The sequence below is a fragment of the Penaeus vannamei genome, chromosome 30 (genome assembly GCF_042767895.1).
Source record: "Penaeus vannamei isolate JL-2024 chromosome 30, ASM4276789v1, whole genome shotgun sequence".
In the NCBI taxonomy this organism is placed as follows: Eukaryota; Metazoa; Arthropoda; class Malacostraca; order Decapoda; family Penaeidae; genus Penaeus; species Penaeus vannamei.
The window spans coordinates 29,963,366-29,975,865 of NC_091578.1; the positions used below are offsets into that span (position 1 = coordinate 29,963,366).

The 12,500-nt window shown below is 35.0% G+C and overlaps 1 protein-coding gene across 1 annotated transcript in view; it reads right to left on the reverse strand.

Moving 5' to 3' along the window:
* Positions 1 to 12,500, reverse strand: part of LOC113825691 (tyrosine-protein phosphatase 10D) — a gene marked incomplete in the record, with an annotated part of 128,876 nt that overhangs the window by 1,988 nt on the left and 114,388 nt on the right. The window contains 21 exon segments of the mRNA XM_070143460.1: positions 1 to 137; positions 2,442 to 2,677; positions 2,884 to 3,032; positions 3,458 to 3,586; positions 3,841 to 3,969; positions 4,346 to 4,598; positions 4,972 to 5,143; positions 5,349 to 5,544; positions 5,889 to 6,106; positions 6,487 to 6,646; positions 6,779 to 6,895; positions 7,287 to 7,466; positions 8,002 to 8,202; positions 8,462 to 8,634; positions 9,104 to 9,263; positions 9,439 to 9,569; positions 9,965 to 10,128; positions 11,059 to 11,164; positions 11,402 to 11,539; positions 11,830 to 11,949; positions 12,130 to 12,295. The exon segment at positions 1 to 137 is cut by the window's left edge and continues 1,988 nt beyond it. Coding sequence (XP_069999561.1) covers positions 106 to 137; positions 2,442 to 2,677; positions 2,884 to 3,032; positions 3,458 to 3,586; positions 3,841 to 3,969; positions 4,346 to 4,598; positions 4,972 to 5,143; positions 5,349 to 5,544; positions 5,889 to 6,106; positions 6,487 to 6,646; positions 6,779 to 6,895; positions 7,287 to 7,466; positions 8,002 to 8,202; positions 8,462 to 8,634; positions 9,104 to 9,263; positions 9,439 to 9,569; positions 9,965 to 10,128; positions 11,059 to 11,164; positions 11,402 to 11,539; positions 11,830 to 11,949; positions 12,130 to 12,295 — 3,330 coding nt within the window.

The window sequence follows — 12,500 nt, forward strand, 5'->3', positions numbered from 1 at the left end:
AGATTCCTTCTGATAAACGCATCTTCAAGGTCTGTTCTTTGCCAAAGTCACGTCATTTCCATACTTTGTATAGGTTGCAAGGGAATGCAACCCATACGCCTCCTGTCACATGCTCGACTCGGCTATTCCTTCATCATCTGTGTAAAGAAAAGCAGTTTAACGTATACAGTACATGAAGCATGCCAGTAAAACTTATTCATTGAACCAGTTGCATTAGAGTAAAGTGTCTTTTCAAACTCAAACTCCTAGTATGTAAGATGATGAAACAGTAAATCAAAGGAATTATAATTAATAATTGACTTTAAAAGGGTATGAATAGAATTAGCTTGATAACCACTCTGCTTTGTCGTGAATCAATCCTGAGGGACATTTCAACAAATCATGCACTGGTTACATCATATCTAACATGTATACGCATTTATGAAACTACATTTCTCAACTATTGAAAAATAATAATATATAAATAAATACAAAAATAAATAAATAAATAAATTCAAGATCAAAAACAAAAAATAAAAGGGGTTGTTAATGATACGAGCTCTGTATGTTAAACTGTTAACACTACAAAAACATACATGGATACATTTTGCAAATGAGTCTATTTCAGCAAAACTTGCTGTTGCATACAACATATTCTGGAAAGCTGTTCTTCTATTTTTGTTAATAAATTCTGTGAGCATCATCTGCATATTATAAATTTGGAGAAGGGTGTGTTACAAATATAGAAAAAAAATATATCCCAAGCGACTTGAGCTTCTTGTTTTCTTTTCATTTCATTTGTACACCTGAGTTTAGGTTACAATGCTATTTATTGTTTTATTCAACCTAACTGTCTGTTTACTTACAAGATGCATTTCTAACTCTCCAACATAAAAAAACAGAATACTGAGCTTGATCTCCCTCACATACAATCACATAAATATGCATACGCACACTCATTCAAATGTTCACGCATGCCTGCACATACATTCACAAATTCGCTCTTCCACACGCAGACTCTCTCTCTCTCTCTCTCTCAGACACTCACTCTCTCAGACACTTACTCGCTCAGACACTCACTCACTCACTCTCTCAGACATTCACACACTCAAAGACACTCTCTCACTCACCAACTCAGATACTCACTCACTCTCTCAGACACTCATTCACTTTTTTTTCAAGAGATGATTCTCCAAATGTCTTACTCTGAGCAGCGTCACATGCTCAGCATGACTTTTTCAACTGAGTGACATATTGGTTAAAGGCACTCATTGAATCATGGTTATTACAATAGCAACTATTTCCTATGTTATTCCGTTTTTCCTTTATCAAGTACCAGCTATATCATGGTTCTCTCAAGGGCAGCTAATAAGCAGTGCATAAATTTATTACAGCAAGGATGCTTAGATACTAGAGCAATTTTCTATTACTATCCTTTAAATGTTGAAATTCTTAGGGAATTTAGTGAGAATACAGTATCTGCACAAAAGACTTGAAATTCAATCATTATTCTATCATATTTCAGAGCAGATGCAAGAATGCTGTAAACTATGGAACTGCAAATACATTTTTTTAAATCTACTAGGACAATCTATTACAGATAATACTATGTAATCATGGCAGAGTATCTGTATATGTTTGATCATTAACCAAATACAGTAAATGGGTATCTACTGTATATTCAAGTGTCTCTGTGTATGTTGCATTGTGAAAGGATTGACAAAAGTAAAGAAAAAACATTATTAAACTTTACACTCTATGTCAATACATAATGCTTGCTCATAATACGATAATAACGTTTACTGCCGATCTGGGTCTTCAATATAATCGCACTTACAAAGTACAAGATAAAAAAAATTGCATTTTCAACATAACCTTGCACAGTGATATTTCTTATGCCTTTAAAAATATTTCATAGGGTAAAATTTTACAGATAAATCTATTTAGGTATTTTACAAGGCCATTATTCTCAAAATCAAATTCTGCATCTAGGAACTAATCAAGGAACAAGCACATGACCTAACAGAGCTATTAGTTGACTACAAAGGTTCACAACAAGCATTAATTACCAAAATTATGTGGTCAACATATGCATGCAAATATCCATCTATTACCAAAGTGAACACAAAGTTCTAAGAGACAGCTGCCCAATAACCATAGAAATCAGTGGCTGAGGCAAAGGCAATCATCTTTGCTTCGGTGAAATTCCTGACACCAATATCCCATTCAGTCCTAGGCCAGTAAGAGAATTCCATTAACGAAAAAAAGGTACTATAGAACTTTTAATTACTATAATTATATGCACTGTTGAACTTGTACTAAATCTAATGCTTAACATCAATGTTATGTGAGCCTTACAAATTCTGTTAATAGTAATAGTCAAGATTAAAAACGATATGATAGACACGTATGCATCCACATATATCAAACAACTTGAGAGGCTTCAGGAACATGAAACTTACCTTCGTAACCCTGATTATCATGAATCTCAGTTAAGGGATGTTCGTTTTCCGTTCCTTCCAAGACAGACAGAAGGCACTGGTGAATACATATATACTGCTGCTCGGTTTGTACCATGGAAACTCTTTGTCGTCTCATCTCATAAACTATACCATATATGTCCACATAGTCATTTGTTCTTATGCTGAACAGTATTCTGTCCAAAGCGATGAAAGTTCCTGATCGTCCTACACCAGCACTGAAATGAAAAGAAATTGTTTTTTGACGCAATAGGTTATTACTTTGACTATTTACTCTTCCTTATATATTCAGTCTTTTACAATGAAAAATTAATTTAAAAAATAAATTAATAAAATAAAATAATAATAATATTAATCATAACAAATATAAAAGCTGTGTCTGTATAAAACCATACAATATAGACTCAAATCATATCCAACCAACCTGCAATGTACAACAATTGGCCTTTGATCTGCACCAATTCTTTCCCTGAAGAAACGCACAAATCTGACTAACGTCTGCGGAGGATCAGGTACTCCAAAATCTGGCCAAGTTGTGAAGTGGAAATGGCGAATCATGCGGCGAACTTCTCCCTGAAGACAGCACATGAGTTTGGTCATTATGTATCAGCATATGAATCTGCCATATTATTTGTTAGGTAATAAGGTGATATTAAAATCATTTGATTCATTTTCACTCTTTTACATTTTTTTTATATTATGAGGAGAAGCTAGGCAATTTTATTCATTTGAAACCTTAGGTACAATAATGTTATATGTGACAACTCTAACAATATCGATCTTTTCCTTTATTTCTTATCTTTAGCAGCATGAGAATCATTGGTCATTAGCCACAAAAAAAATAATTATAAGTTCTATCTTGTAACTTTATTTTAATGAAATCTTAAACAAATTTTTATTTTGGTCAAATCTGATGTCCTGGCTGCATGGTTGGTGGGACAAGGTCAGGTTTCAGCTAAAATCAACAACAACAACATAATATCTGAAAAATGTCATACCTTGCAGACTCTGAATTCTGTGACACTCCAGTCTGGGAAATAGCGCTCATTCAGAATTGTCACTTGAATATCTCCATAGTAGACAGGCTGCATGTTGTATGGCCAGTAGTGATCACATCTCTCACGGCCCTACATAGGGAATTTTTTTTTTTTTAATAAAACTCAAGATATCGGGAAAAATTACCCATACACATTACTTCTTTTTTCCTGTCAGTCTCTGTCTCCCTCTCTCTCTCTCTAATGTACATATTCTGACTTATATATATTCAAAACATCCTCAAATCAGTTGCAAATATATATGGAAACAAAACACGGAAAAGGGAGACAAGAGTAACCAAACTTATGCTGAAGAAAAAGGCAATAAATCTGAGGTTTATCCATACCCTTTCTGTGCACCGTGTCAACATGACGATGGCTCGGGTATTACTCTCCCAACACATGCGCCAAAAATCATCCCTTGTAGATGGGAGAGGCCCCTGGCTTACGATGAATTCCCGCAGAGAATTGTAGCCCTGGAAAGGTTAGTTCTATTAATATTTCATGTTACAAAAGAGTGGTCTTATTTTTTATGATTTCTTTTCTTTAATAAATCTATATTTGGTATCATTAGCCATCACTAACATATGCTTTGTATGAATTTAAATCTAATTTTTTCTTTTTCTTAATTTTGAAATGTAAGATGACACTATCTTCTAAAAGGGGTAATCTACTTTATCATCACATAACGCTAAGACCTATTCTTTTCTCATAAAAAATGGAGTGAGGAAAAAAAAAACTAATAATAATAAATAAATAAATAAAATCACTAGACACTTTCAAGCTACCTTCAGTTATATAATGCTAATTTAATTTTGGTCATTAAAGGAAAGATGTATAAAAAAGGCTTACCGAGACATAATTTGCATTTATATAATCGGATCCCTCCTCGTCATCAGTGGACTGCAGTTTAAAACGAGAGTGCTCATACGGCAAAATGTTTGTGAACCGATTCTTGGGCCGATTGACAGGGAGGTCAGCTGCGTTGTGTGGGATATCACGACCAACATGTTGTAGAGCTTTATATTCTTCAGAGAAGTGGTAATCCGAATCAGCTGCCATGAATCGGAAGTAGGCCACAAAGTCCTGCAGCTTTACAGGTCGGCTGAGGAAAAAAAAAAAGTGTGCAATTTTGAATTGTCCTAACTGATATATAATCATGGAAGTGGTTTATCTCCATGGATTTGCATCTGCTAGTCCTGGGTTTGTATCCAGCCAGGCCCTTCCCAGGTTTTTACTTGACACCAGCTATGCTCAAAGTTGGGGCAGTAAAGAGGATGCCCCTTAAGCCCATTTGGGTATTAATAAAATAAAATATGTTAAAATTAATTTGGAATCTCATACCCTCATATTTATATTACAGACACACATAACATAAATAAAAAATCATATATTATCAAAATGTTTAATTCTTCAACTATCTCAAACACATATTATTAATTTTCTTTTCACCAAGAGTTAATGAGCATGTGGCTTACCTTGTTTCTCTAATGGAATCTGGCATTGGATGAATATTGCTAAGTTGATCGGGAGCCTTTCTTGTTGACTTGCATGCCCTTCGCTGTCTTATAGCCACTGCCACTATCACCACCAGCACCACAAATACCACAGGAATGGCTACAAGCAATCCTAAATTCCCACTTGCAGAATCTGCAACAAAATCATCTTTTCACATTCCATGTCTCAAAAATTTCTTCCAACTTTTTGCTGACTTCCAAAAATAGGTATCAAAACTTGCCCAACAAAAAAATTTAACTCTTCAGTATTTCTGTTCGTGAAAGGTATTAAAGAAATCTAACAGGCCTTCTTTGTTAATGCACAGTTAAATCTTAAATTGTACCACTGCATGACTAACCTGTCGTGATTGGGTGGCTATAGTAGGTGTCAGCAAACTTATTCGCTGCTGTATAGGCTCGGATTTTTACTCTGTATGTACTTCCTGGCTTCAGCGGCCCATTGCAGTAGGTATCTTGAGTTTCGCAATCCTCCTCAACACCAATGTCAAAGTCTTCCACTGATGTGTTGACAAATGGATAGTAATGTTCTGTGACCTATGGCCAGAAAAAAATTAGAGAAGGAAATACAAAATGAATGAAGCCACAAACTTTTTGGCTTACAGGCTTTAACTTTCCATATGTCTATGGCATCATTCTTAAATATCTTCTTAAATCCTTAACTATTCAAAAAGGACATCATCTGATTGCACAAAATGTTCCTCACCAGATTTACATTTTCATAGTATATTCTCCTCAAGTTTTCAAGCATTTATACATCGCACATCTTTACATATTCTAATATCTAACTAAATCCTTGTGCAACAGAGAAATAAAGCCAATAAAGGTATAAAGACATAGGGTGGACAAAAAGCACTCAAACCATCAACTTTCTTGATTACCTGATATGGAGGCCACAAGGGATAACTTTGGACATCCTTCCAGGTACGCAACTCAATCCCTCTGGAACTCTTGGTGTCATCTTCAGCTACAATGATGGTGTATCCTATAATCTGCCCGTTTTTGTCGGAAAAGTAGTGCTTCCGGTAACGAATGCGAATGGTGTTTGCGGTATGTGACACCTCTGTGGGGAATTCGAGAGGACCTGGCTGGGGGGGATCTGAGAAAGGAGAAAGGATAAAGGGCTCTTATTGAAAATGATGGGAAAAATGGGAAGATACATGATCAACTATCTATGCTCCAATAATGTGTATTTATAGTAATATTTCTCTCAAGTGATTTACTAAACACTTGCTTTTCAAATTTAACTTCCTATTAAACCCTCTTCTTAAAAAGTAGTCATAACTTTGATATATTCACCCTGTATAAACAGAACCAACTATACATTATGCAGTTTCAAGAAAGATGCATCTGTTATGTACTGCACAAAATAAAAAGTATCTTCTTGCATTAACAGTCCTACCAAAAAGCATACTTTCCAAACATTCAAATAACATAAAAAAACAGCAAGCAAAATAAAAAAAAGTGAGAAAATCATACCACCAATAGGCATGGTCTTTTCCAAGTGCCTGATGGGTCCAGAACCAATCTTGGTCATGGCTTCTATTTGGAAAACATAGGTCTCTCCTGGGATTAGATTCTGTATGACACCCGACTCTTCACTGGCTGCAAAGTGCGTCTCATGGGCAACTTCGGAACCCTGGAATAAGAAAAAAAAAAACGTGTAAAATAATACAAATCAATATGAATAATCAATACTTGTATCTACTAGAGAGACAGTTTCTTTTTTTTTTTTAATATCTAGTCCCAGAGCAACATGATGGCTTCTTACCTTGATTCTATACTTGATCCTGTAGCCCAAGAGAACACCATTGTGTTCTTCCGATGGCAAAGACCAGCTGAATGTTATCTCGCTTGGCTTCATAATGGTTGCCTCAAATCTGTTCACCTGTTTTTGGAAAGAATGGAGAAAGGATTTTAATTTTACTTGCAAATGCATATGCATGACATAGGGTGGACAAAAAGCACAAAAAGAGAGAGAGAGAGAGAGAGAGAGAGAGAGAGAGAGAGAGAGAGAGAGAGAGAGAGAGAGAGAGAGAGAGAGAGAGAGAGAGAGAGAGAGAGAGAGAGAGAGAGAGAGAGAGAGAGAGAATATGAAAGAAAATAAACAAAGAAAAGAAAGAAAAGTAAAAAAAAAAAAAAAAAAAAAAAAGAGAGATCACAGAAAAAATATATCTATATACAGAGAATGAGAAAGACAGATAAAGAAAGAGTGAAAGACACAGAGCCTCAAAGAAAGAGAAAATCCAGAAGTCCCAGAGGATCCCGGCTCAACTCACCTTCCCAGGAGCGCTCTCCCTTGTGGTGAAAGTTGCCGACACAGAATTTGACTGCCTTGTGCTTCCTGCCCAAGTGAGGACTGTGAAGGTGTAGTTGTGATGTGGTCGTAATTTCGTGATAGTGACGGAATCCTTCGTGGTGTTTGTGGTTAAGAGCTCATTGTCACGAAGATACTGCACCTGTGGACATTAGGGAAGATAAAGACAATCAGTTGTTAATGGATTTTTGTAACAATTATACTTCATGAGGTGAGAGAGTAATAATAATTATAATAATAACAATAATAAAAAATAATGATGATGACAATAATAGTAACAGTAATAATAATGATAATAATAACAAGAATATTACATTCATCAATAACAACAATAATAATAACATTAGTAATAATAACAATATCAATAATAATAACAATGACAATAATGATAATAATAATTATTATTATTATGATTATAATAATAATAACACATTATCAATAATAATGACTGATAATAAATGAAAATAATAAAATCAATAACAAAAATAGCATGTCTCAGAAGATGATGATAATAAACCCTGAAAAAATTTATCCATAAAAAAAACACTTATTCTACTTTCAGCTATATAAATAACATCAATAGTATGAAATTACCATAAATTCTAACAACAATTTAACTATCACATAACAAATATACCAAATACACTCTGACAAACAAAAATGCATGCTCTGCCTACCTCAAATACATCATAATCCCCAGCCGGTTTGTTCCAGGACAAGGTAATTTCTGTGTCCGAGATATAACCAGCAGTGATGTTTGACACAGATTCAGGGTTGAGCTGATCCTGTCGTATGAGGGGCAGGCTGGTCACCCCTCCCGACACTGTCCAGGCCGTGACGTTGTACATCCGTCCAGGCACCAGATTATTAAAGACAATCTGAAAGCGATCATGAGGAGTTAATAATAGGTAATTCCATGTGAATTCAACTTTATGGAGGATTTCTGGTGCACATTAAATACATAGGTTTAATATGTAAATGCTTCACATCATCAAATTCACATTAAAAATATGAAATGGTTATTGCTTGATATCAAAATATCACAACAAGTATCCCAATTGATATATATTTCCAATGTGACATGAACAGTTCTTAATATTTTTATGGAAATTATTGATTTACATGGGTAAACATTACCTTACGATCCTTATCATCTGCAGGCTTCTCCTTCACGGATATGGAAGGGTCAGACAACATGAATCTGTACATGTCAAAGGAAGAGTCATTTTTGGGCGTTGGTGTATATATAATGGTCATCGATCTGCTCTCTGGCTGATGCCCAATTCTGATGTCAGATGTGATGCGGGGTACTGAAATAAAATGATGTTCTCAGTTTCATTAAAGTGCTAAATTAGACTAAAAATAATACAAGCACGTGTACTTCCAATCACGTGTTGGTATTTTATCATTCGAGAATTCCATTGATAAACCTTACTCATAGAAGGAACTGCAAATAGTGCTAGTTGCTTTCCTTCCCCAGTATCATAAAATATGTTACTATAAGGGAAATTGACTTTACGGGTAAATCATGGGCCTCAAGGCTCTAATGAGGAAAGTCAAAGAGTAAAGGTGTTTGCTCTTGTTATACCAAAGTTCTCAAAAGCAGCGATGAGTCAAATAGATTGTAAAAATAAGGTAACATCTCCATTTTACTCCATCGTTTGTTAGAATAATAATTTTTCATATCTTTTCTATGATTTTGGGTATGCATGAATAAAGGCCAATCTTATTTTCTCCAATATCTTAGGGCATGTAGAAACCATGAAGCTATATACTTACTAGTTCTACTTGAGAGCTCCACCACCTCACTATTCACTTCATGTGCTGTAGTATAAATCTTGAAATGGTACAGCTCTCCAGGCATCAGCTTGTCTACCACAATGGACAATTTTCGGTCTATACCCTCTGTTGCATGGCTACCAGGTATCTCCTTGCGATGCTGAAAAAGGAATCAATTTATATATATATCAGAATTCTGAAGGTCAAAAGACTCCTTAACATATAAAGCATCTGTAATTCTCTCATATACATAAGTACTTTTAGTTATGACATTTAAAAAAAACTGATACATTTAACAAGAAAACCATCTAGAACTAAGAAAAAACAAATCTAACCTTTATATCTGGAGTAAAATTGCTCCACCAAATAATGGTATACGTATCTAGTCTGCCGTCTGGTCTGGGCCACTCCAGGGTTATGTTGTGGGAATCAAGTACTGGTGTGATTCCTCTCACAGGGTTAGGTGCTGGAAGGGAAAGAGTGCCACAGATAAAGTGAGGCTCTAATCACCAATGATATTTTTTTTTTCTAAAACAGTTTTTCTTTTCTTTTACCTATTGAGGCAAAATGTAAACTTTTTGATAATACTTACAGAAAACTAAATTAGTGCTGACAACTTAGAAAGTGACCTATCATTCAAGCAAAAGTAATTATCAATTCATATCAAATAATATTTCTATAATGTCAAAATTCTATGACAATAAAATATGTAGGCATAAATTACCTGAAGATACAGACACATTACAAATCAAGAGACAAAATAAATAGAAGTATAAATCTGTACTCATCCATCTTTCCACCTATCATATATCTATATACACATAAAATATCAACTTCACAGAAAATCTGCCTTCTACTTACGAACAGTATGCTCAACTCCTTCTGGGGTGAAGCTTTCTACATTATGAGAGACAGAACGAACTTGGATCAAATAACGCTCTCCAGGCTGGAGGCTGTCAATGACAACTGAGGTTTTATTGACAGGAGGCAACACGATCCAATCTCCTGTTTCTACGGGGCGGTATCTGTGTGTGGGAGGAAGTGGTGACAATATAGAACATGTGAATAAAGACAATGTGGGATATCTTTCTCTGGATTCATTCCATTCATGTTATTGTCAATGGTGTAATTATAATCAAAAGAAGTGTAAGAAATAATGGTAAAATTATGTTTATAAATAAATTAATTCCATGTGTTATATATCTAAAAGTAATCATGAGAGTCAATATAATAATCAGAAAATATTTAAAAAAGCAGTAGCATATATGCATGTGTTTGTATTTGTATGTGCATGTCTGTACAACCACACCATTGCATGGACCCTTTCTTGTCTCATTTGTAGTTTCATCCATAACTGCCTCTGCCTCTTCCATACAATGTACTCCTATTCCCTGATAATTGAGACCCTAAGTATTTAAACTTTTCACTACTTTCTTGTCTAGTTTCACTGTCAGCCTTCTGCCATCTTTGCACATTGCCCTTAATTTTTTATCTCTCCCCAACTAGCACAGCATTTGATCTAACTCTGCTTTTGATTGAGCTGCAATTGTTGTGTCTATATCAAAAAGTTATAGGTATAAAAATTGCCTCATTTGGCAGTTTTAACCTTCCTAAAACTTTTATATTCACCTCCCTTACTACTCCATATGCAGTAAATAGCCCTATTATAGCCTCAAACCAAAGAATCTACCTACTTTCCAGTCTTACTCATGCTCCACTTTTCTTAGAGAAGCTCTTTCTTGCTCTCTAACAGCATACATACTCAGCATCTTTCACACTGTCTCTCTGTTTAATCTCCATTATATGCCTTTTCCAGACCCAGGAACACCTAAAGCACATATTTTCATTTTCTCATGTACTTTCCACTTGCTTGTCTTGAGACAGAATAACACAACAGAGCATAATGCTAAAACAGTTGGATTATAAGTTAGGAACTCATTATCACGACCACCAACCTTATATTGTAATGTGAGAATAATGACTCAATTGGAGGCAGCCAAGAAAGGATCACAGTGGAGTTTGTGGCGGAACTAATTGTCAGGTTGCGTACAGGGTTTGGATCTGTAATGAAAAAAATATCAATACATCTTACATAATGTATACTTCTGATTATGTTTTACACCTGTAAGCCAGTGCTCTTGTACTTTTAGCTTCACTGATTGGTTAATATGTAATTCAATATACATACAAGAGAACAAAATTATTTGCCATAAATTGAAGTGTATCCAATATAAGTATGGAGTGTTAGTATCAAATCATTAGACATAGATAACCACACAGCACAGCAATTGGACTTACACACTACGTGGAAATGAGCATGAGGTTCGCTCCATAGACCATGAGATATAGCATAGACCTTAATCTCATATCTAGCACCAGGGAACAGGTCTTCCAACTTTATGCGTTCCTTCCCTGTTTTACGGGTAACTGATTCTCCTGAGGATAGAAGAGAAACAGTTAATAAAAAATAAAAAAAGACTCAATAGATATAATTCCTGAATTGCTGCTTCAGCTGAAAATAATATAATTTAAAATCTCTAGTTATTCTTTATAGTATCTTCCTGTCATCTTACAGAAGAAATCTCCATTGGCAATCAAATTTCTCCTTAAGCGATATGGTGTCTCACTAATGTTTTCAAATCTGTTATGGATATAATTTGTTAACCACAGGTACTCATTATTTTCTATAGCCTGATGCCAAGGACATTAGCAAGAGATATCCTTACCTGTGTCATTTCTAACATGAACAACTGCATATCCATCCTGACGGGAGGTATCATCACTCTTCCAGGAAATGTCCAGGCCATGGGGAATTGGCTGCATTTCAATAATTGGGGATGTCGGTTCTGTGGGAAAAAATCTGTTAGATCCATTCTGTTTCTGATGAAAAATTATTGCATAGATACATACAGGTCTTATCAATCTTCATTTAAATAACTAGAGTCCATACTACAGCACAGTAAGTATAAAGCAATCATATACACCACAAAACTTTAATTTCAAGAATCATAATAGTATGCACTTACTAGTAGCAACATAAAGCGACATGTGTTCACTCTCTATGTTATTAGACACAGCAGCAACAGAAACAGAGTAATTTCTTCCAGGATAAAGACTTTCTGTAGCCATTTCTTCTGTGGTGGTCCTAGTGCGTGCATCTCCGTTAAAAGCTTCTATCTCCTGGTACAAAATCTGTAAAGAAAAGATCACGGAACATTAGGAGCCAGAACAAACTGTTGGAAGTTAAACAAACTTACTGGGAAAAAAAAGAAGATAAAATAGTTTTGACCATCAATGTCATTCCCTCTGGTACAGATATACCGCACTACTGAATCAGGACTAACATCTTACTATTTCTGTTATATATTTCACAGGTACTAAGTAAGACGAATGCCTA